At 39.1% G+C, this 26,056-nt stretch overlaps 1 protein-coding gene and 1 pseudogene across 4 annotated transcripts; both read right to left on the reverse strand.

Moving 5' to 3' along the window:
• Window positions 1–3,075: 3,075 nt before the first annotated feature.
• Window positions 3,076–25,403, reverse strand: LOC139773673 (uncharacterized). Of its 4 annotated transcripts, none has more exons than XM_071708281.1 (14): window positions 25,243–25,403; window positions 24,227–24,416; window positions 23,350–23,703; window positions 22,860–23,133; window positions 22,434–22,547; window positions 20,304–20,396; window positions 9,511–9,600; window positions 9,150–9,272; window positions 8,461–8,787; window positions 8,077–8,298; window positions 7,046–7,900; window positions 6,798–6,899; window positions 4,792–4,926; window positions 3,076–4,439 (listed from the first exon to the last, which is right to left on the reverse strand). In XM_071708281.1, exons 2-13 carry the CDS (start codon window positions 24,409–24,411, stop codon window positions 4,903–4,905), a joined length of 2,763 nt encoding a protein of 920 aa, XP_071564382.1. In that variant the 5' UTR covers window positions 24,412–24,416; window positions 25,243–25,403; the 3' UTR covers window positions 3,076–4,439; window positions 4,792–4,902. The 4 variants fall into 4 exon arrangements, with proteins under 4 accessions (XP_071564382.1, XP_071564381.1, XP_071564380.1 ...); XM_071708280.1 differs by having other exon boundaries at window positions 6,335–6,899; XM_071708279.1 differs by having other exon boundaries at window positions 6,275–6,899.
• LOC139773607 (uncharacterized) lies at window positions 16,359–18,082 on the reverse strand (annotated as a pseudogene).
• Window positions 25,404–26,056: the final 653 nt, after the last annotated feature.

Raw genomic sequence — 26,056 nt, forward strand, 5'->3', positions numbered from 1 at the left:
TTGCTGGCTATTTTACATAAACAACAGTCATTGCTTATACATGATACCTGTTACCTATTTCGTTTTTTTAAATACAGAAGCAATAGCAATTCTTTTAAGAGATAAAATATTTCTTTTTACTCACTAACGTATCTCGGCATTTGACTTGATCTGTCATACTTTCGCTGAAACTCATCTTGACGCATTTGATACGTGGTTCCACTGGAAGGCGTTTGTCGTATAAACAGCAACTTCGATTTTAATCCACTGTCACTCGTGTCAGTCGATTGAGTTTTAGAAGAGACGTTTTCTTGTGCTTTCGCGCGCTTATCAATATTATCATCTTCTTTGGGAAGAATATAATCGAATACACTTCCAGGAATAAGTAAATTATCGCTTATTTTACCCTTTTCGGCAGGCGAAGGAACTTTATTTGCCATTTTCAAAAACATATTTTCAAAATGTTTCGATAAGATGTTGTAATCGTCATTTCTTTCTTTATCGACGAATTGCCTCGATTTCTCTGAAGAATCCTTCAGGCGAAGCGTGACGCCACAGAGTGCACAAACCGAGGAGGACGTGGCCGCGATTAATCCAGATCCAGGACTGCGCGGCTAACGGAAATTACTTACTGTTTTACTTTCAATCTCTTCTGATTATTTTTTATTCTTAATAAATTCAAAAATAAAAATTTCACTACTTGTTTACTGCTCTCATATCGCGAATCAGGATAGCGCATCCGAGGATCTGGGTCTCTTCTCCGTCGCTCCTCTACGTCGCTCGCGATTAATTGTATCAATCTCGCAGCTTCCTTGATCGCTTGCAATAAATCGTAGAGGGTCGTAATCTATTAGCAATTTGTTATTTCCATCTAATGTAGACTCAAGTGAACTAATTATGGATACGCACGCACACGTGTACATTGAATAAATTGGACAATGTAATGATTTTTTAATGATAAAGTTAATACTTATTTTCCAATAATTATTAACGCTTCTTTCTATCATTTTTTTGTATAAAATCTTAAATGTTTGTACATGTCCAGTTATAATAAATTCAATTCTTTTAGTTTATTATTTGTTGTATTAAACAGATTAATAAATAAAATAAGTTATAAAATTACATTGCAACAGAAAGTAAAAAATTCTTTGCTTTTACCATATCTGATTTATAAATTCGTAATATTTCAAGATATCAAAATTGAAGTAGAAGGCTTTGATATTAGATATCCACAACTAAATAAAAAGGAACGGGCTAAATAAGAGCCAGGCGCGGTAAGCGATGCGCAAATAATTATTCTTGATTAATAGGATTATTCCTGTTAATATCACGCTCTTATTTAGCCCGTTCCTCTTCCACTTGTGCCATGGCTTTCAAGATATTGTCATCTCTTTAATAGCAATAATTGCTAAACCAATGTTTAATTTAACCTCATGTTTTTCACAAAAAAACATATACTTATAAACAAATGAAGCTAAAAAAGTTATTTTGAAATGTCTCAAAGTTTAAAAATTAGAAGCTTTATTAAGAGAATTTGTTAATATTTAGTATTGCATTCTCAAGAGTATAGACATATAGGAGAATGTTATCTACTTGCTGATCATGATCGCTGTCAAGCACGGGCGAACGGTAAGGCTCTCTTGACTCCCTGCAGAAGCGATATGCAGGACAAAGGGGCATTTCGGGTCTCGAATGCGTAGTGCCTGATGATTCATCGCGACTCATCAGCACAACACCTTGCTTCGATGGAATCGCGACGGCAAGAGGACGAAGTCTTGCGACGACATCTTTCGCGTCGCCTATCGTTTCCATCGCGTTTAATTTAAAGTAAACAAACTCGGTTTAAACTGCGGTAATAGCGGTGCGAAAGTAACACGGATGGCAGCTAACGACTCCGATGACTTCCGATAATGTTGAGCCATTTTTTCATTTTATATCGCCATGTCACTTGTCATTTCATCATTTCGTACCGCCATGTCTCCTTCGATGCTGATTCCGATGCCAACGCGACTTGAAACTTGAAGTTTAAAGATTTTTAGCCTCGATGTTAATAAAAGACACATTCACGATGCTAGTGTTCGTCTGGCATCGTGACCTAAACTAAACTCAGCTTGTCAAAATTTTTCGTGAACAATGGCTGATTTCTCGAAGACGTCGGTAGTCGACGAGGCAAATACCAGTATAGACAGGTCCGCAAGTGAAGTCAATACTAATAAAACGAGTTATTGGAGGCAAATGCTGAAGAGCTACGAGAAGAGGAACGCATCGTTGGAGAGGAGGCGTAGCGCACTCGTCGAGAGAGTTCGTTTTATGGAATGTACATTGCCGTCTTTGCTGATGAGCGTCGCTGCATCTACTGCTTACGGCAAACGAGGAGTCCACGATAAACAGGCGAAAAGCCGCGAGAACACGTCCAAATCCACCGCTCAAAAAGCGTAGCTACAGAATGTATTACAAGTAAGCACTCTGCAGACGGTCAAATCTACCGAAAACAGATTTTATAAAGTATCTGCTTTAATCTACATCTTTTGTCGGCAGAAATATAACAGCCCTGGTGAAAAAATTTCTCATATTTCAAGCCCGTATTCTAAATAAATACCGAAATTTTGTCAGACTCAAGACGTATGAAAAATTCTGAAAAAAATATATAAAATTTCTCAGATACTTTCAAAAATAATTGGACGAGGATTCTCGGAATATTTCAGTATCTGTATGTATAAAAATTTCTGATTAATTGCACAGATTTTTTTACATTTATTCAGATTTCTACAAAGATATGTTGGTGGAAAAGATCTGAAATATTTTATTATTATTTTGTCTGAGTTTTTCTGAAAAACGTTTCAATTCATATTAAAAAATCCGAAAAATTGTGATTATTCTGAAAATTTTTATAGAAATTCTGATTATAATAATATGAAAAATGTTTCCACTAGGGAGAACCTGCTAATAAAATATGATGGCAAATTGACTGCAAAAACCGAGCAGAATCTACCATTTCGTCCATTAGAAAGACACATTCCATTTGAATAATATAGAAATAAGGTTCGGTTAACTTATACGTTTTAAAAATTAGCGATTTAATAATAAGAAAGACGGTGAACAGGTGGACAATTTTATTCGTTTCTCGTCGATACACACGCGACGAACAAAATCAATTCTACATATGAAACGAATCTGTGAGCGAGGCAAACAGCCATAGCTGTCGAACAGAGGCTTGATCGAATCGCTTCGAAAATTTATACAACATAAATACGACAAGCGTTTGGATACATACACACGTCTTCTTGCAAAAGATACTAAATCTACCAAATCACTCAATGTCAATGTGCATGCTAAGGCACGCTGTGTTCAATGATCGAACGAAATGTAGGACTAGAAACACATTGTTTATATTCTAATACTATATATCAATGAAACATTAAATGCTGAAGCATACGTACGCGCATACACGTATATATTTTTCAGATATAGAGACACACGCAAGCCTATAAGTTTAGTTTCGATAAGATTCATGAAATTATATTCTACTCTGTAAAGGTAGCAATTATTTCGGATTAATTCAGTATATAATCCTATTATGTACCTTATATCGCGCAAAATCGACGTGCAAAGGTTTAAAGAGAAAAACTAAAAGAAGATATCGGAGTGAAGTGAATCGATCCGTTTAGGAATTTATATATTCCCTATGATACGTATATATATTACTTTCCTACAATTACTCTCTCTCAAACGATTCTTCACGCAGTGTATAATGACGGAAATATAACAGTATCTCCAATAGTCGTTGATATAGATACTATAGAATCTTTGTTCTCAGCGTAAATGGCACCGCACAGACATGCCTTTGTGGATCACTGAATGCATTGTATTACGAATCGCGCGCGGTAATTTGCCACGCACACGCGCGACGTGTGTCATCTCAAATTAGTTTTACGCTCACGCGCAATTTTTCCCTGGTCGTATCAAATTTAAATGTACATCGAAACGTAGATTTAAATTTCGATAAGACGTACTAGGACACTAGGAATCAGAGATACATTTGATGTACAAGGACACGTCCGTTTAGCGCAATCGTCCTTAATCTGATTCTCTCTGGGCGTATCTCCATCTCTTGAAAATGCATCAATCGCAGATGTTTTGAATCATACGTATAAAATTATTTTGTAATAATTATTGCAACGTTGTAGCAATTATTACAAAGCACTGTTACAGTTATTTTGCAATAATTTATCTTCATATAATTTACGCTCGCGTGTGAAGGAGATATTTTTAATCTACGGCTTATTTGGCACTTGATTTCACAGCTTGTACGAAAAGATTGGTCGTGACGTGGGGAGGTGAAGTACGCCAAACCGAGGGTTCAGGTTGGCACTCGATCCGCAGGCGCCCTCGTTTTATTTCTAGGACGTACCATTTCTGATCGTCACTTGGGCACACCAAGCAGCGCCAGCCGTATTGTCCTGTAAGAATGAATAAAAAAATTACATGAACAAGCTGTTATTTGTTCTATATAATTTAAAATCGATTAGAGGACCGAATAAAATTGGAACTTTTATATTGTCATTTAAAGTCAGTTTATAGATAAACTGACTTTAAAGTCAAACGATCGCTGTATATAATAATTCTCTGTACTATATTAATTTTGCACGTCTTTATTTTACTTGCGAATAGATAATATTAGACACGCAGACACATAAATCGATATTCAATTTGCAGAATGAGTTGACGTAAATGTTTTGAAGCGTCCGGGAAGCTTATTATTATGACTTGCCACTTATTGATATTAATGAACATTTAGAAACGTTATCTTACCTCGTTTATGCCGCGGGTTCACCCACGGGTTCATTGACTCTTCCGTGGAACTCGTGGGTTGATGGACAGAGTCTGCGACGACGAGAGACGACGGAGAACCTCTTCTCGCCTTTATCTCCAGCGAAAATAGATCACCTGCGTAAAGTATACCCAGGGTAAAGCACGAGCTCACATCACGTTCCCCCATACAGCACATAAATTTTCAACTAACATTTCAGCAACATCGTAATCTTGTAAATTGCGGTATAATATTACAGAGACATTGTAGAGGGACATACTATTTCAACAATTTGTAGCGATATTAGCTACAGAAATATTGTAAAAAATATTACTGCGCAATATGTACACTGCAATCTTGCAGTAAAATATTTTTGAAATGTTTCGGTAATCTTTTTGTGCTGTACGAGTTCTAATTCTTTCGCTATTCAGCCAGAAATGATTAGCCGAATCGACGTCAACTAGACGTCAATAATGCGTCGATAAATAGTCTAACTGGGTAGAAATAATTGTAATTGCTTAAAAGATTTTTTGCGTGACAGTCGAATCCGCTAGATAGCAGTAATGTTTTAAATAAACGTAACAAAAAGACGTGATAATAACGCTAAATATTATTGATACGTATTTTTTTCTCAAAACAAAATAACGCGATTTTTATTTAAAAAATGGTATTAATGTTCGCTATCGAATACTATTTTTACGAATACGTTCATGCCGTGGCAATTAAGGGTCGATTCAGACACAGCCGTGCCGTACCCGTACCGTATCCGTATCGTTAACATTAGACAAGGCTGGAGACACATTAGACAAGGATGGAGACAATAGGAATCCTTGTCTAATGTTTCTGTCCGTGATACGGTACGGGTACGGCACGGCTGTGTCTGAATCGACCTTAATTCCTAATGAGACAGATGAAGAAAATAGGAGAAGTGAAGCATAATAATCATTACCATCACCAACTGATATTAAGCGCGTAATGTTTAATGTCGTGACTACGCCGTATAGGCGGGAATATGCTACAAAGCGCTACGGTCTAAATAGCTAGTCAGAGCTATTTTGAATGACTCGATGAAAATTTTCTAATAAAAATACATTTAAAAAATCATTAAATGTACAAACACTGGATTCGATAATCTTGAGAATGCAAATGTGATTATTACCACAACAATTTGGAAAATATTAATGTCACAGGCACAAAAAATACTGAAAAAATTAGAAATGTAACGCTACAATATCCCAGCAAGCAAAATGTTAGCAGTATTCTAGACAGCCAAGTTTGTCGAAAATATAGATTTTGCAAAATGTCTGCGGAAGGCCGGCAAAATTTGTAGCAGACACTTCGCAGAGACTTTGTTCTCGACAGTTTTAACTATCTGGGATACTATTTGGCCATCGCGCGTATTTGATAATTATATATCTTTTTCATGTTTTTTTCCGTTGAGTCAAATAAAACTGTGCTCGTCGATCGTCTGTCTCATATACGTACGCTCAAAGACGTAAGGTAGATATGCAGTCGGTTAGCTTTCCTTCTCCTTCTCCTCCTCACCTCCTCATCCGCATATTTTCTCCACGACCTCGGTCTTCTTCAGTTCGTCGCTATTTTCTGGAAGCCGTCGCTCCGAAGAACACACGCTTTGTTCCGCGCGACCCTCCTATCCGCGAGGGAGATTCCCAGCTTCTCGAAAACTACACATCAACTTGGGCAGAGACACCACAGCTTTCAATTATAACGCGAGCCACAACTTTCTTCACGGTGTGAAAACGGGGAATTACAGCGAAAGTTTACTAGACGATGTTATCGGATCTTTAAGCCACGCCCATCTTACTAGAGTTCGTTGTTAAGGATTCGACATAGCGACGGCGTAAAGCTAAACGCAAATTTCCTGATACAAGACCAACGGATGGTTCCGCCGACCGAAAGAGATGTCGCGGACGAATCGGTTTGTCATTCTTGCTGTTTTCGCGGGCCGTACTTCGCGTTCGTTACTCCTAATTCGTCTTCGGCTAACCTTCTTTTCTGAGTCGTTTTTGGTAAGGTCAATAACGGCCGGTTTTTCCGATTTACAGAGTTTCAATTCGTCTTCCTTCTCCGTCTCCTCCAGGGATACAAGCTGTAGAAAATGATCAATTTACTCACTGTTTGCTTCGAATTAGAGAAGAGGATGTCATATCTCTACTGCAGATGAATAGAATTAAGCTATTGAAATCGATAAATAAATAAAAGAACTTGATCAATACGATAAATAAATATATGTACCGTGATATTGCGTTGAGCATCCTGGATGATCTGCTGGTCGGAGTTATCTTTATCTTGGCATCGAGGACATTTTGTAGCCACGTAATCTCCATACGTTTCTATGGTTTGAACAGCGCGCGTGCAATTTGCACCTTTACATTGATCTTGCACACCTTCCGAATTCTTCTGCATATCTCCTGGAACTTGATGCTTAGTTTGGCTCACGTCATTCACTTGCTGTTCATTTGCAGTTGTCTCGCCTCTATCTTCGCCATCATGCTCGTCGAAAGTACCTTTTGCCACGGTCCGCAGTTCGTTTTCCAACCAGTATACTCTCTCTGTAAGTTTATAGTTCTCATCCAACAGCTCTTCTTCTCGCTGCTTCGACAGCCGTTTCTCTTGTTCTCGACTCCTTTCGCCTTCCTCATACATTTCGAGTCTCTCCTCGAGATCACGAACGCGCTCCTGGTAGGAGGTCAGCTGGACTATCGAATCCATTGTCGACACATCGAGACAGATCTTGGACGAGTCAATCGGTTGGAAGACCGGTGTTGCGATCTTGGCCGCTCGTTCTTGAATTCGCGCCCTTAACTCTTGGAGACGCTGCACCTCCTGCAGAAGTTCGCCGGACGGCGCTTCCGTCTGAGTACCGCGACTAGCGAACTCGACGTCGCGCTCATCCTCATCCTCGTACTCCTTCTCTCCTTCTTCCTCTTCCTCTTCCTCCTCCTCGAATATACCGCTCTCCTGGAGGGTGAGCGGGGGCTTTCGCGGTAGCACGGGTGACGTGGATATCACAGAGTTTATTGTAGCATTATTCGTGTAGGGTATCACGGTCGCCACGGCGCGGCTTCTCTGTTTGTTGATTGAGTGATCCTGAAATATCATTGCAAAAAGTAAATTACATGATTATCGGCCAGGAATAATCTTGCAACAAGCAGTAAAGATTCTTTAAGTAACTAATTATTGTATATCTCATTTATGGTAATTCACTTAAACAGAACGTTGAAACGATTCAACGTTATATACATATATTCGAAAGAGAAGCTGACCTTGTTCGTATGAGCGGGTTCCGGTGAGACGATGCCGCTGTCCACCGCATTGGGACTGTCCTTGCGCACGGGTATCTCTTCCATTTCGAGCAATCGAAATTCCAGCAGCTCGTTTTGCTCCCGTATCTCCGAGAGCTCCACCAAAAGTGTAGCTTCTCGTTCTTCAGCAGCTCGTAGCTTATCGTTCAACTCATTCAACTCTTTGTCCCGATCGGTACATTTCTGCGAAATACAAAAACCTTCGTCAAAACTCTCAAGCACGCGCAATACTAAGAATTAAAAATTCTTAATATCCAATTTCTAAAATCCCAGATTATAATCCATTCTACATTATAATATCAAACGAAAAGAAATTGTCAAGAAAAGTACGTAGAAATATTTTACCTCTTGCAAGAGTGCTTTTTCCAAGTCGCAAATGTGAGCCCTGGCGTGCGACAGTTCGCGTTGCTCTTTAAGAAGCTTCGACTGTAGCTCCTCGATCTCGACGAGAACGGCTTCATATGCCTCTCTAGTGACACCATTGCCCTGCCACTGACCGTAGCCTCCAGGCTGCGGCGACATCGAAGACGGGGCGCTCGACAGAGCGCTGTCATCATCTTCATGATCCTCCTCGTCATCCACTTCGGCCACCGGCTCTAATTCCAGCCACTGTTTATAGAATTCCTCCTTCCTCTTCTTGTTGGATAACTGCTCCAACTTTCTCTCTCTCTCCTTAAGTAACAGAAAAGTACCGTTTTTATAGTTTCCAACTTAATTTCTAACAGAGTACTTGTCATTAAGGGAATAAATATGAATTGATTGTTTTACTAGCAAATTAAAATTGTTCAATAATCTCTATGATTTTCTCAAATTAAGATATCTATATTTTTATATACACCATATACACCATATTTTAAAGATATGTGTTTTTTTTAATTCGCAAACTTTAGATTGAAATATCTTTCTTCCAAAACCAATGACGCGTAATAATTTTAGTATTCCGCATAGCACGTCGAAATTTACAAGATATAAATAAATAACAAAATTATATTTTTCAAATTTTTGTATCTACTTTCTTAAGAAAATTCCATTACCTTAACTGCCTGTCTAAGTATTTCGATGACTTCCTGCTGCTCAAGCGCGAGTTCACGGAGGCGCTCGACCTCGATTTCATTTATGGCTCTGTCGGATTCTATTGCGCGCACATATGACCTCACCTTAAACAATACTCCACCTTAATGGCTTATATGTTATTACTTTTATCGCGATGAGAAATATTAATGAGAAATATTAACGGTAATAGATAATTATTTACGTATGTATAAAGTTTACATACGTAATACAATATTTGAAGTATTAATAAACTTATATAAAAAAATAATTGAAGTAATTTCGCAATATGTGTTTGTCGGAGGACTTAATAGAAAAAATTACTTGCGTTAAAGAATTACGTACTATGTGACCATCGTCTTTGAGAATCTTCTTCTCTGTGCGAGATGCGGCCTGTATCGGTCGGTTCCCCTCGTTCTCCCGTAACTTCCGCATCTGTAACAGAAATCAAAATAATTAATCCTTAATGGACACCTTCATCATAGCAATTATTCCTGTAGGTAAAAACGGATATTCCGTTTTTTTTTTGCATATTACATTAAAGTGAAATATATGTGACAAAAATTGTATTTTGAGCAGGAAAGTTAAATGTCAAAGTTGAAATAAGAGAAAAGAAGAAAGTTCCATAATTAACTTCTACATAAAAACTATTAAATCAATGCACAAAATGATGTTCATTAAAAAAATTTTCGAGCATTTTTTTAGTTACTTTTCGACATTGTTTTGTCGATAACAATGCCATTTTTTGGTCAAATAACCGCGAGGTAAATAAAGCCATTGGATTCAAAGAGAGGAGCACAATATTATTGTGGCTTTCTTCCAAAGCGGAGTTACGCCGTTCGTTCTTAGCGTTCCTCGGAAGGAAGTAGCAGAAATCTATCGCGATAGTTTCAGCGGATTCAGTCTTCCGGATGAACGTCACGGTCCGATGCGACATATGTGCAACGAGCCGGGAAGCCGCTAGAGGAAGAGGCGGGGGGGGGGGGGGGGGGGAGGAGATGGGGGAGAAAGAGAGAAAGAGGAGAGAGAGAAAAGCAGACGAGTTGCGTTGCAATGATTGGATTACGGGAGAGTCTCGAGAGTCTGGGTGGACCGTTAGCTTGGCCCCCTGACATACAGCCGCGGCAGAGAGTCTCTCCCTCTCTCCCCCTTCGCGCCACACAGTTTCCTTCCTCCTCAGGTGATTTCAACGTGCGGCGGTGTGTGTAAAGCGTGTATATGCACCGAAACGTAAAGAGATGCGCCGAGAGAGTCGACGATTGCACCTTGCGCACTTGCCGTACCGCGCGCGATGATGCACTTTGCGCCATATATGTAAATTGTTGGACACGCGCGCCCGTTTTACACCGGCTCGTTTCTCCTCTCTTCTTCGGGCCAGGGGGATCGACTATATCGGATATAAGACATATTGGGACAGGTGAAACGAGCGCGTCACGCGTTACCGTTATCCGCCGCTTCGCCGCTCGTCTCGTCTTGTTTTGTCCCGACGTTTTCTTATATTTATTCGACACCTGGGGTACAGTTAATCGGGATAAACATTGAAATTATACACAGCGATTTCAATGAGCGCAGAAAGAATCTATTTTCCGTAACTCCGGATATTTTACTTGGATTCTCCAACCTCTACACATAGTAATTAATACAATAACAGCCTAGGGCAATAATTAAAATGTTCCGGTGAATGAGTAGTTAATAAATATTGATAAATAATTCGATCTTTTTCCTGAGTGAAAATATGACTTTCATTACTTACTTCTCTTTTAGACATCAATTAAAACTTTAACTTTTGGAAGATGACTCTTTAACTCTTTAAAAATGAAAATCGCGTCGTAGCTCTCGAAAGGATTAATTACTAGTGAAATTACTAATAACTTCACCAAGTGATTCTTTTACATACTAATTGAGTCACCGAATAGAAAAATGATTGTAATCATAAATTATACTTTCTTTTATAAAATACAACTATCTTTTATAGCATTATTCTTTTCTGTGATTAAAAAAGTTGTAAGGAGAGATATCTGAAAAAAAAAAAAAAATATGTGATCTTTATTTTCATTTATTTATCATCCCATTTTCTTTCTGATTTATATCGCTTTATTCATACATCATCTAATTATCCGTCCAACATCAATTATTTTTAAAATATATCGAGAATATTGAAAAAAATTCTACGCTGCAATTGAAGCGTGACATCTCTATAATAGGAATCCATGTATCCGGCAACTCTATGTAACGATGTAACGAGAGTAGATCTATTTATAGATTCGTTCCCTCTGTGAACAAGTTGAATTTGGGATATCCTATGGAAATCTCGCGTGCGGCGTCTTGACTTGATCCGTACCATTCCATGCAGTAGGTACCTGATCTCACTTTCACCGATCGTCTCTCGCCCCCGCTTACGGATCTCGTAATCCGTCTGCGTGTTTCTCGAATGGCTTGCGTATTTCTAATGTACTACCGCCCATTAAGGATAAACGGAACTTCTTTATTAATCCGCGATCGGTCCTTGCTCCTAGACTGTTAGATCGATCGCAATCGCGACAAAGATTTACGTTTCGAGCTTACATCATCCGAGAATACAAGGCAATCGTTTTTCTTTATATGCGATTATGACATGATTATGAAAAAAACTAAGACGTTTTTAAAGATTTTATCAAGATTTATAAGATATTTTATCAAGAAAAAATTAAGATATCTACAGTATCAGAAATACAGTTGATAAAACTATTTCATTATTAATTCTTCATTGCGTGTAACACATAATCTAATGGTTTTTATATATAAATACATTAAAAATAAATATAGACAATGAAGAAACGTATTATAGAGATGCTTGATAATGACGTTGATTAACAACGTAATTCGAACTTTGCAAATTTAAATATATGCAACATAATTGTTCTCTCTCTACACACACACACACACACACACACACACACACACACACATATCTTTTTTTACAGAAATACGAAACGCTTTTTAGTAAATATATTTTTAATCCTAAAAATATTTTTCATACTGTACAATATATTGTACAATTAAAAACTTTTATACACAATTATAAACAAAATTACAAACTTTAGTCGGAGCACTAAAATAATATAAAATTAATTAAAGAACATAAATTTTGTCATATTACAGTCTTCTTTAAAAATATACAATAGAGGCACAACAAATTTTATTTGTACCAAGAAAAAACTCATTAAATTACAATTCTTCTTGAATTTACCTCCTGAAATAACATTCTAAATATTTTCCAACTTTAATCAAATCAGAATAAATTTTCCAATATGAAATAAAAATCTCAAAAATGGCATTTTGTTCCGTCACGTATGTTTTTTCAATGCGCGCGCCCGGCAACACGACGACGTGCGCTCATGATTTATTATTATATATTCGATTCTTGCCAAGCCCTCGCGCGCTGTCTGTCGCGCTCGAAGCGCGACTTTCGCTCTCATTGTCAGCTTTACTCGCGCTCGCCGACCCGCATGTAAAATCGAAACGTCCGCGTTATTGAAGGACGTGCCGTGGGTGCCGAACGCTTATATATAACGTACCTATAATAACGTATCGTCCTTCCTATGCGTGCTCGTTACTTCTTACGCTAAGAAAGGAAGTTGCTAATTGCACCGCGGTGTACGCCCACGATTACTCAGGTATTATTAATAACGTGACTACGATGATTGGATTGGAATTACATAGCGGTCCGCCGGCCGTATAGACTACGTGAGACTACGTAAGCGCGCGTCTCTCCCACGCCAGTCGCGGTACGTTCCGCACAGATGCAATGCCCAAGGCGCATCGTGTTTGCGGCTTGACCACGAACTTGGACTCCGATCATCCCCCCAGGGTTTCTCAATAACGATTATCGTCAATTATCTTCTTTCGAGAAGAACCAAAATAAAAGACCGAATCAACTTATCCGCTAATTGTAAGACGCGGCCAGGACGGTGAAGACGTGGCGGGATGCGCAAAATGTCACGAAGAGCTCCAGGGAGCTCGGTTGCTTTAAGCGAGCGTAACTTTATCGCGGTTTCTCGCGAAAAGAGGATGGAAAGGAGACAGGCACGTCTCTCGCCGGATCTCTCGATTATTCTTTCCATCGATCCGCCCGCGCGCGCGGGTCTCTCTATAAAGTCAAGGATAAGAGAGGCGAGGTTGAGCGAAGGTGTTGTTAAGTAGGTACATAGAGAAACCGCGACGGTGATCCTCGAGGTGATCCGGTCCGGTAACGTGACCGCGGGCTCGATCGCGCGCTAATATATGTGCGCTCTCGTGCACCGATGTATCACGACCCGCGCTCATATCTCTGCGGTTGCCTGCAGGGGGACGAGGGGGGACGCGAGGGGGACAGGGAGATTGGGAACTTTCTTCTGCGAAGTAGCTCACCGAGAGTGGCCGGTATCGTTAGTTGTCGAGAAGGTACTTGCCTACCGGCGCGGCGCCGCGACCGTGCCGAGCCGAGCCGAGCCGAGCCGCGCCGCGCCGCATTCTCGCCCCGAAGAGTCTGTTCTCCGCCGATTCTAGAAGGCTCAAGATAGAATCGCGAAGGGAGAGAACGTGCCGCGCGCCGGCCGTTCCACTTGCAATCGAGAGACGAGAAGCGAGGAAGCGCATCCGGTGAAATAACAGCTCCGTTTGGAGCCGGTATATACCTACGCGCGCGACGGATCGCTGCCGCCTTTCTCTCACTCGCCTTCTTTTACGCGTCGCGGAGTCATTGAAATTCATCCCGCGCGCCGGCCGCCTCGAAGGAGGACAATGGTAGATAGTTAAGTGCTTAAGGCATACTTACGTGTCCGCTCGTGCCTACACGCGCATCGGGACACATTCAGGCATCCGCCTTGGATATACCGGGCGTGTGTGAGTGCGGCGGACACGGAGTTTCGACTGATCGGCGAATTTGCATGGAGCTAGGATATTCGCCTATTAGCCGCCGATTTCTCGTGTCGATTCATATTTACGAACTTTTTGTCATACCGTTCCCGCGAAGTCGCGGGCATTCCGCATTCCGCGATTGTTCGATCTTAATCTTTGAGCGAGACCGTGGAAAATTAAGTTAAAGTTAAGCTACTATTGTACGGCGCAGCAAAATGCTATATACTCTGTCTTAAGAATACTCGTCTTTTCTATAGAAATAGGAGATAATTAACAGTGAAACGTATGTTATTTTCAGTTCAGGTAAATCAACCGGATGATGAGTTATTGCAACGCGTTTATACACGCATCGGCAACCACTATAATTCTTCATACATAATGAATGTATGATGGAAACTACTATTGTTGACTCTTCATAACGAAAGGATTAACGGTTGGCACAGTATATTAATGTGTTGTGCAGGATACATTAATATACGGTATATTATACTGTGAGATTTGGCACTTGTATATTTACATATTCACATATTTATTGTCTATTGTTCTAAATTTGTTTTGTAAACATATTAAAATCTCTTTATTTCAGCTCGTTTTTTATTTAAAATTCCAATTCTCCGATTCAATGCAGTACATTGCCGGCAATCCGCTCAACAGTTCTTGTAATAACTTGGCAACGACTACCAATTAGTCGAAAACCAATTCTTCTTAGGACAATTCCTACTTTCAGCCAATTGCCTCTTACGGAATTATTATAGGTATTACCAGAAGCGCGCTAATTCAACATGTGTATGACTAACTGGATCCACTCTCTATTCTTCATTAGGCGCAAAATGACTACGCGAAATAATTCAATTACGGGAATTGTTACAATCGTTCGGAATACACTCGTGTTTTCTGCTATTTTTTTTCCTCTCGCGTCGCGACCCGCATTGCGAGGATCGTTCCCACGGTACGTCGACGACACGCAACTTATGTCGATTTCCCTGGGAACGCGATCGGCTCCACGCTCTATTCGCGTTCTACTCAGGGACAAGAGAAGGCGCCGGTGAAACTGGAGTAGGAGCGTGAAAATATTCAATCTTGATGACTACGTGCGAGCGCGGACTGTCGCAGTCAATTGCTCACACGGAATAATAATGTAAATATTTGAACCCTGAGTGATGCCAATGCGCAGTATTTTTAAGTCTTGAATTGCGCGCTTATGATAGAATATTAGTGTTGCTTTTTATTATTTCTAGAAAAATTATGCTCGTTGTTTTGACCGTAATAGCGGCTCTTATTTATAAATATTTTTTCTAGATTTTGTGATTTTTTCAGATTAAAATTTCGCGATTTTTAATAAATTAATATTATTGAAAATAAGCAAGAAAAAAGATACTATCATCGTGCAATGCATCGTTATTATTATTGCTAAGTATTATTGCTAAATATTATTGCTGAGTATTTTGTAACATCTCATATAGCGATCAACTTTCGTGACGACGAAATCGAATGAAAAGCATTATCGTCGTTATGACGTAACAAATTATATTTGAAAAAAAAAACTATTCTCACCTATAGAATTAAAATGTATAACTTTTATCGCATCGTCAATCAACAATTTACTGAAATATTTGTAAATCACCAATTTACTGAAAAATCGATTTAAAAAATCACTGAAAGTTTCTTTCTTAACGATGTTCCTCCTAATGATGCTCTTTCATAACGCGTTTTAACGATGAATCGTTGTAATGTCATTATATATATGCAGTGAAAATTTTCATGATAATGATTTCTTGTATGTGATGAACGCATAGGTGAAAGCCTACTGTAGTAGCTGTTTGTAGTGAAAAGGTTAAAAGTTAAAATTGCCAATTTCTCCCCCTCTTACTCCTCTATTCAAGTAACTCTTTATAATATAATATAATATATTTATTATATATTTATAATACAATATAATATAAAATCTAATAAATCTTTATAACATAAAATCCGAAATCAAAATTATAATTGCCAATTCTCTGTTCCTTACTTTTTATTCAAGTGACATTCCAAAATATAAAATCTAAAATCAAAGTTAGAATTGCCAATTCATCTCCCCTTACTTTTCCGTTCAAGTGATCCTTTAAAGTATAAAATCTATAAAATCAAAGTTATAATTGCCAATTCTTCTCCCCTTAGTTTTCTATTTAAGTGACACTTTAAAATATAAAATCTAAAATTGTTCGGTGAAAATGACGAATTCATTTGAGGAAATTCGCGATCTCGAGCTCGTCGACTCTAACGGATAATCGCCCGTAAACGGAGGAGACAAGGGGAGATGCGGATCGTAATCCTTACCTCGTTCCACGCGAACCCCATGAAGCGCACGTTGATCCTGAGAATTCATATAACGGGCGTGAAGAAGGGAGTATATCGGGATGTCAGGTATATACGCGCCGGTATACCTGTAAAACGGATACACGGAGATCGTTGCGAATCCTTCGATCGTGTGTCACTACCCGAGGGGGGGGGGGAGGGGGCCACACGTACAGGGAAGTGTGGTGCGGGCCTACGTCGGAAGAGAAGCGGTGCGCGCACGGCCGACGTCTAGACCAGACTGAAGCGAGGGTACCTCCGATAATCGCGGGGGCCTTCTACGCTACCTGTGCGCGCGGAGTTGCGAGCGCGGACCCGTTCCTCTCCTCCATACCATTCGGAAAGTTACGGGCGTATATCTACGGTTTGCTGACCTGGCAGGAACTTAAACCCGAGACACAATGAAACGTAAGATTAGGATCATAACTGCTCCCTATTTCCCTCTCCTCCCAACCCCCCCTTCCTCGTCAAAGGGTGTGACGGAAGACAATGCGCTCGCGTACCCTTTCGTGTGTTATCTTCACGTCAGAATCGTACCTGTGTGATTTTGACAAGCTAATCTGCTAATTCTGCATTTGATTAACGGAGCATTTTCTTGAAAAGTAAGAAGAAAAAATGAGTTTATATCATCGAAAGCTTCCATTATTCTTCTTCTTGATATATTAAAAGAAACAACGTTTAAACGCTCAGGAAGGTTTTTTAGACTGTATGTTTCTCCTGGAAAGGAGAGTGTATTAGACATCGATTGAGATTGAAAATTGAAAAGTTTCGAGGCGAAGAGCGAAGCCGTTTCTTTGTGTTTTCAATTCTCCTCTTTTTTAGATTAGAGTTCACGAAACCGTTGGCAAAGAAAAGAAGCGTCTTTTATCGCTTTTACCGCTTTTACTGTAGATCCCGCGCTACCGTTAGCTAGCTCGATTAAGCTCGGCGATAAGACGGGAAAGGGTGTCAATTATATTGTGCGGCGCATAACTACAACCTTTTAGCGGCGGCCGCTCTCGCTCGCATGGCCTTTAAGTTCCTTTAAGATGACGAAGACGTGTATAATGCACAATGAGCGAGCGGCGCGGGTCGTCTTGCGACGTTGACCCGGTACGTTGACCCGGGCGGTATCACGATACATCCGAAGTACCTTCGGCTAAAAGCGAACCATCAAGATACAAAATATCCATCGGATTCAGCGATTCGTAATGGCTTCGTTGAATCGTTAAACGCTTCGACGAAAGTAAAGACCGCTGTCCAAAAAGTAGCGACCGCGACGTCGTCAGCGCATCTCTTTTGGAGCGTGTCCAAATATCTAAGTCTTAAACGGCGCGGTATCATCTTAAGCACACTTCGGTATCGCTTCACATAATGGTTCATTAACCATGCATCGGCGAGCTACTACAGCCACACCTATAGTTTTGCGTTTGACAATGACGTAATTCTAGTGACTAATGGCTTCTTTTAGCTCTGTGCCACTCTGTGGCTTATACTGAAACATCTTGACAAAGAAGAGAAGCGATAGGACACGAGTATTTCCGGTTCGAGAAAAAATGCTCTCTAAAAATCATCTTTAACAACATCTTTAGCATAAGTACTGTTATTATGGATAGATGGGTAGATGGCATTTTTAAGAGCTCGAGTATAAGCCGATGATTTTAACTCTCTGAACGAGCCGAGTGTCCGTGTGCCAATGGCTTCTAGGAAACTTGATGCTGTATAAACTTACATCGGAAGTCACACGATATGATAATCGCGTGCACCGGTACGGTCCTCAGGGTGAACCGTTGGACTGTTCACACGACGGTTCTTTGCCGTCGTATCTGAGAACGAATGAAATAAGAAAGAATTCAGAGCGAGATATCCCTGGCGAGATCGAGACAAAAGAGACTATTGATACATTCCACTCAGTGATAGACGATTACTTAAACAAACATGGTGTGCTATAAATTAAATAGTTTAAAGATCTATATCTGTAGCGATAATATCAATATTCAAATTAGGAAAGATATTTTAATTTACACTGTTTTTTAGCTTTTTCGAATGACCCAAAACAATTTCGAGCAGTAAAATCATTGAAGAAATACCTATGAATAAATGGATGTATAATATTATAATATATAGGATGTCCTAGAACATATTTTATCTCTGCAATTGGAAATTGGAATCGATTTTTATAGAAATATCGAAAGCTTAGTATTGAAAACTGAATAATTATAAGCAATTAGAAATGAAGAACCTTTTAGGAAACAAGCTTTATAAATATGATTGCATAAAACAGACAATATTTATTACATAATTTAGATATATTGACACTAAATATTTATAAGTCGTGAAATCTTCCAAGACCTAATAATACGCTTCTCTTGTCTAATAAAAATGTTTAAAAAATGTTAGTTTTCTAATGTATAGAACTATTCAGAAAAATTTTATTTTTTAAGTTATATTGATTGCTAAGTAGGGGTGACCGGGGCTAGACCGTTATTTTTTTTTGGTGCCGATTTTTAACAACAAAATAAATAATTGTAGTTAAATGTGGTATACCACTGTAAAGAGTGAACCTTTAGCTACAAAATTTATACAGGAAATTTTTATCTACGTCGCTTTGTTTAACCGGTATAGAGCAAAAACGACAACGGTGCAAAAATTGAAATCTCAAAAATGCCGGGGTTGAACCGCCACCCCCCCGGGATAAATCAGTTTCAGGTTTGATCGCCCATGAAATATTAGATATCTACACTGGATTCGTGTTCAGCATGCATTACTCTTTATAATCAGCATGCATTTATAATCACGTACCTCGAGATTTGGAGAGCAAATATTATTGCAGATATTACAAAATTTCCACGCGCAGAAAATTTCACTTTTCACCACGAAAACACGTTTGCCTCCGTAAAAATCATAACACGGCAGGTAACCTGCCGAAACTCCATTGGTCACATGGGTACCATAAGCAGCGTTTACAATGTTAATAGCGAGTTCGCACAATATACAGGTTCCGAGATATTTGATTTGGCGGATTTACCCCGTTAGCGGTCTAGCCCCGGTCTCCCCTATTGTAAAATAATTATAATATTATGTATTATAATTTCGTTTTTTGTACTTTGTAAATGATATACATAGTGATATGCATGTTTATTACTAAATGTATTTAATGAGCATTACTCATAGCAATGTTTCTTGTCCAAAATTAACGTATCTTTTCATTAACAAAAATATTACGATTTGATGTTAGCAATAATGAATTTTAGAGATAGAAATTTATAAACGCAAAATTTTATTATACACTTTTGATGAAATATCTTCAATTTAGATGAATAAGTCGACTTAACCCTTAAATGCCACACCTCTCAAGAATCTCGTAAATGACACATGGGGTATAAAAGACCCCAGCATGAAAAATGTCTCCTTACTTATTGATTTTTTGATATTTAGTTATGAAAATTATTTTCAATGTTGTTCAAGGCTTAGAAAAGAGAATAAAATGCTTATATTGTTAAAATTTCAATTTCAACATAGTATAAAAAATTAAGATCGCCAACAGTTAAAATATTGGCTCCAAAATCAAAAAAATAAAAAATAAAAAATAAATAAATATGAGCTCCATTTTTGGCGGGAACATTTGAAAATATATCATTCTAAAGGGTCTGGGGTCCGCTGGACCCCGGGTGGCATTTAAGGGTTAAAATGCATTTTTCCACGACACTTAATATCAAAGTTTTGTTAAAAACTTAGAAAAAATGTAACACATATTTATCACATTTTATTTTAGTAAAAAAAACTTGTCTTCAGCAAAAATGATATCACGCGGACGACTGAAAACGCAGCTATTACTAAACACTCTTTGTAAAACAAGGAAGACTTTGTATCCTGGTTTTTAATCGCTCCACGACTTTTCTCGCGGAAGCGGAAACACGCCAGTAAATGATGCAGGTACTCACCGTCCTCTCCTGCTCCGCCGGCGCCAACTTTCGACGTTTCAAGAGCTTCGACAGCTTCTCAATCTCTCGGCTCTTGCCACGCAGCTCATCCATCTGCAAAAATTCGCAAAACTCGTTTGAATGCGGCGGATCTCTCGCTCTCGCTCGCGCGCGCGCGCGCGCGCGCGCGCGTGGACACGTGTGGCGAAAGTTGCAATGAGAAAAATTAACATCGCCGGCGATCGCGACGAAGAATGGGATACACGGCGATGACGAAGGGGAGGGGCAGAGCGATCGGTCCCTTTCGTACCGCTTTCGAGCTCTCACCTCGTCCCACCGCGTCTCAAGTCAGGCTTGTCAGGCCCCCGGGGCCTTTTTGCCTTCACCTTGTCTGTACAGGTGTGGGATGAGAGAAACGCCGCGTTTATCCGCCGCGCCGTCGATATCCCTAAGCATTCAACGGTGTCCGCATCGTATATACAAGCACGTACAAGCGCGTGCGTTTTGTTCCGGTTGCGCGCGATAGTAGCCACGATTTCTGAGAACGATGAATCATCTGGCGACCGGAAGTTTTAAATCAATGATATTACCGTGATCGGATTACGATCCGAACGTGACGGCTAAATGAGCGCATAAACGAGCGCCGCTTGATAATCCCGTCGAACGGCATTATTTTCGTCTCGTAGCAATTAGGTATAGTTGGATGTCGAATTCGTTCAATTCTTAGCGTTAAAATACGCGAAAATGACTAACTTTCATTCTATTTGTATTGTATATACTGTATATTGTATAAATATTTTTAAATCTGAAAGATTCTATTGCAATTTTATGCTCTTATAATCTTAACAACTACCACTTTAGATTAATAATTAATGAGATTTTTCCGTGAATCTGACGTTCGAATTAATTTTCATTAGGTTTCCATTCAGCAAACGAGATTCATGATTCTTCACTTTTGTTTGCTCGCTCCACATGCCGAGCCGTCTCGTCAGTCTCTTTTTGTTATCTTCGATATTTGGCTGCTCGCCAAGAATCAGGTCGCGATCGTATTAGTTCGCGCGCGCCGGCAATGCGGCAGGCAACATCACACCGCACGATTTCGACCGCAATGTGGCATGCTAGGAAGCGGGAAGTGCCTCCCCAAGCTACACACGGCGAGCCGATGAATACGAATAAATATCTTAGAATTAAATATAGCATCCGACGCGGACTTGGACGCGGTAGCGTCTAGAGATTAGACATGGCTTAAAATAAATCATTGAAAGTGAGTTTTCGTTCATCGTATATAATTGACTTTCCATTTTATAAATAAAACTAAATACAAAATGAAATTACATCGGTGACTTTGAAAGAAAATCAAAAAAAGAGAAATTTTAATCTTATACGTAATTCGAGAAGGAAATGAGTATAAATTACCAAAAATACTCTTCTTTATTTTTAATGCGTTTAAAATTTGAAATAATATAGAATAAAAAAGATCACAAATTTCATTTCCGTAAAAAATTCATGCTTTCTATATTCTAGCGATCGATCTATTAGATCGATCAAATAATTACCGTATCAGAATTGAAAAGATGTTTAAAAGTCGATTATTTAAACCGAGAAACAAATTCGAGAAGAGGAATAATTTTCCGTATTCATTTGCTGCACGTACGATCTGCCTTGCAATTTGCAAACTGTTGAATCACACATCGAAATTCCGGAGCTCAAGAATAGAGCGTGGGAAACTCGTGACCATTTTGGGTAATCGCATAGCGAGGGTATTCTTTTTCGTCGACGCTATGGCAAACCGTTTCGCCGCGTGTCTCGGTAAAACTATTGTCCGAATAAGCCGCCGGACCGGACTGCTGCATCCTGGACAGGCTCATTCCTAGTTAGTGCGGGGCCAATACCGCAGGGCATAATTTTTTAATAAACATCTTCGGAGGAGTCTCGTGCTGACGCTAGCGCTCTCGCATTCGTGAAGGCGGATATTTTTACGTGCCCGAGTGGTGAATCGCCCATCAGAGGCGATATTACGACTACCCTCTATTTCTACCTTCGGGCCAACGTCACGGCCGCATAATTATTAAGAGCCATTAAGGTATTTTATGACGGCGCTGTTGATGTACTTTCGATACCTAAACTTCGATATCTAAACTATGCGCTTACCATTTTTATAGCCTCGCTGCGAAGTGATTTTCGCAGGGCGGAAAGTTCAGCCTCGTGACTCTCCCGTTGAGCTCGTATCTCAGCGATGCGAGTTTTCTCGGCATTTAGAGCGGTCTAAATATACAAATTTCTCTTATAAGCGAGAAATTACGGAGGAACGAAGATTTATCGCGCGCACGTAATAAATCAATGACAATGTGTCTCGAAAAAGACATTTATCTAAAAGTTATAAATTAAAAAATTCATATACGATTAAGTTCTTAGCAGGGAAATATGAACGTCAAATTTGTTAAAATAGAAAATATTGTAGACATTTCTATATTTGTTACTAAAGTGATCTATATCTATCATTAAAGTTGATCATTTCTAAATTTAAGTTCGAAAGAGTCTTTCTAAAAACTTAAAAAATTTAGAGAGTATACTTACACGCAATTTTTCTTCGAGTTTCTCGTTTTCTGCGCGTAGATTTCGTATTTCCGCTTCCAGACGGCGCGCATCACCGTAGGAAGAAGTACCATTGGTATTGCGAGCAGTGTTCGCTTGCGATTTCACCAATTGTTCGAGTTTTCGTATTGTGCCCCCAGCTTCAATTAAGCGTTTTCTGAGGGTTGACAATTCATGCTTGTGACTCTCGTCTTTCACGGGATCCGATTTGAATGGCGGCGACGGCGACGGCGATGGCGACACAGATTGGACGATCCTGAAAGAAAATATTAATACTCTTTTAATAATGCTCTTTTAATTACGTTTGTTGGACGACAGTCTTTGGGATTCAAGTTCCGAAAATTACGAATTGATCATTTTCTATTGAGGCACAAGTATGGACCTTCAGACTTCAGAACCGAAATAACTGCCATAAGAAATAAAAAATTGAAGACTTAGGACACGAAGCTTCACATATGTAAGGACACTTTACCTGGTCTTTAGGTCGGCTATGATCGGTTGGTACTTGGCAGCCTCGGCAAATCTGGCTTCTCTAAGGGCAGTTTCGCACTCCCTCTTGGCAATTTTTGCCGCCCTTCGCTCTTCATGTAACTCCGTTCGCACGTTCGCCAGGTCCTCGCGTAGCCTTCGCGCACCTTCCTCGAGCCATTGTATCGTTTTCCTTAATCTGGTCGCATCACTTCTTCCCACACCTGCTTCGCAAGACCGTGACATTCTAACATCTTGCGGATTTATTGGCACAGCCTGCTCTTTCTTTCTCAGACGTGGCAGTGATGAGTCCTTTTTATCTTCCGTATGCTCAGCCCTTCTTTCATTGGTTGCTTCACTGAGGGTGAAAAGTAAGAAATTGCATCATACATTAGAACACGTAATTTATTTTATATAATATTCTCTAATTAATCAAACCAAACTAATGTATTTTTTTTATGTAAGTCATAAAATCTAGCTAAATACAAGAGATTATTATAGCAATAATTGTAATAATTGCTAATATTTCGTTTTTAATGTTTAGAATATACAGAGCATTTTCAGATTTATAAAAAATAAACCTCAAATTTATCAAATTCGAGAACCAGAAAGATCGAAAATATTTCTGTAGTTATTATTAAAGTAACCACTATAGTTTATCTCTTCTAAACATTTCTTTTAATTCAAAGAGTGTTCTTACAATACTAGAGCTCGTTAAGAAATTGTGAAAGGACACATTCTTTTTTTTTTGCATATTCAAAACTTTTTCTTTGTTTGAATATCTTTGTTTAGCTGTGTCGTTGATGCATTTTTGAACAATACACCGATAATAATTAATCGTAGATATTTATTACGTGCAAAGTCGCTATAAATATCCTTACGCATAGGAGTTGCACGACTCGTCGCGTCGCTGCGTTTTCTCAGGGATCTCCGAGTTCGTTGTCAGAGATTCTAATCGTCGTCGTTTTCTCGCACCCTCCGTGGATGCGAGAATGTTGATTCCAGTCGTCGTTGATTTGTTCGTGTTCGTCGGCTTGACGGTGTCTCCCTCTGAGGAGCTTGCCATCGTCGCTGGTAAAAAAAAACCGCAGATATTTATAAACTTTCAAACGTTCATATACATACATATACGTAGGATCTCCCAGCATAGTCGCACGTAACCAAAGAGTTGCGAGAAAGGGGCAGTCATTTACATTCTTAGAAATAATTTAAAAACAATCGCGTATATACATAATAATATAAATTTTTTTTATAAAACATTAAGAAAATACTAAATTGTAATTAAATAAAATCGTCTTTCAACATTGCTGTTCTTATCCCCCTAAACTTCGAAACTCGACTTTTAGCGTTTAAAATTCTTTTTGCAAATGGAATTATTTTATTGTATTAGTCTGAATTGCAGCAACTTTTTTTAATATTAAAAGCTTTCTATTTTTGAATTTGTTAGGCTCGAAACAATTAATGGAAGTGATATTTCCATTAAAAGGCTGCAAATGAAATTAAGAATAGAACAATAAAGCCTTCATTATGTGTGTGTGAGAATATAGATACTATTTCCAATACCTTGATATGAGACGTGCATTAATGCTATTATCTTAAATGCCTTTACTTTATAGAGAGGGTATGCGGGGTCATAACATAAAGAGCGTTTTTTTTTTCAATTATAAATTTCCTAGTTAAACGGATTCTCTAATTAAACGTTTAAACGTTTTAAATGTAACAGGGATGAAATTCCATGCAAGTGACATAATTGCAGCTTAGAACCTCACGTGATATTTCTCTAAATGTTTATTATTATTTAGTGAAACTGAAAACGCGTCGGCCAGTTCCGTTTTACAGCTCAGAGCAAGCTCGTTCGACGCTTGGCGAACGAGAATCGCGACAAAAACGAACTTACCGTTTTTCGTGAGGACGTGAGAATATCTTGGCCGACCAATCTCGGGCTTAGCCGAGTATATTGTTGGATCTCCGGTACGGCGGCGAATCCTCCTCGCGAGAGACACCGTCGCCAACTAAGAGAGGCCGAGGCCCTAAACTACACCACGGCCTGCGGCCGCTATATGTGCTAATCGCGTCATCTCGTCTCTTTGGCTCTATTTAGCTCTCATCTCTCCTGTCCCCTCGCCCCGCGTACCCGCCCACCCACTCTAAGTTTGACCAACTGGCCGTGCGCGTCCGCTCTCATCTGCACGAACTTATGGTCGCGATCATTCTCGACAAAGTGTCTCGATTAGAAGGGAGATCTTTGCATGTTTTAATATAAACTAATAAAAAAATATATAGACAGATGATGTCAAAGATTATCATCCGCTGTTGAACGCTCTAGCAGAGAGAGTGAAAATTTGGCTCACCATTTTCGATCAGTCTCATCAAAACACTGCTGACTCATGATAAAGAAAAGGAAATTAAAAAGGGAAAAATGATAACAGTATTAAATTATACGGTGATATACAAATACTTTTCTTTAAAGCGTAAATGAAGTTAATTTATCAACTAACTTCAACACAGTGCGTGTAAACTGTACTGTAGATTTTATGAAATATTTCATATGTATATAAAGTACTTCTATAATAAGTGCTGAAATTGCAGCTAAATTAGAATATGCACTGAGAAAACAAATTGATTGTACGGACTAAATTTTGTAGCTATATAGTTGTTGACCCAATGATTGATTCAACAATTATATTAAGTTTGCTCTAAAAAAGGTATAG

The sequence above is a fragment of the Temnothorax nylanderi genome, unplaced genomic scaffold, assembly GCF_030848795.1.
Source record: "Temnothorax nylanderi isolate EJ_2023f unplaced genomic scaffold, tnyl_v1.0 TNYL_tig0065_pilon, whole genome shotgun sequence".
Lineage (NCBI taxonomy): Eukaryota > Metazoa > Arthropoda > Insecta > Hymenoptera > Formicidae > Temnothorax > Temnothorax nylanderi.

Excerpts from the sequence above, each read along its gene's own strand:
- LOC139773673 (XM_071708280.1), bottom strand. The coding sequence starts at position 24,411 with ATGGCAAGCTCCTCAGAGGGAGACACCGTCAAGCCGACGAACACGAAC. Across the intron at positions 9,273-9,510 it reads TCAAAGACGATGGTCACATA|GTGAGGTCATATGTGCGCGC; the intron begins GTACGTAATTCT and ends GTATTGTTTAAG. Across the intron at positions 6,900-7,045 it reads ATGCTCAACGCAATATCACG|CTTGTATCCCTGGAGGAGAC; the intron begins GTACATATATTT and ends CATTTTCTACAG.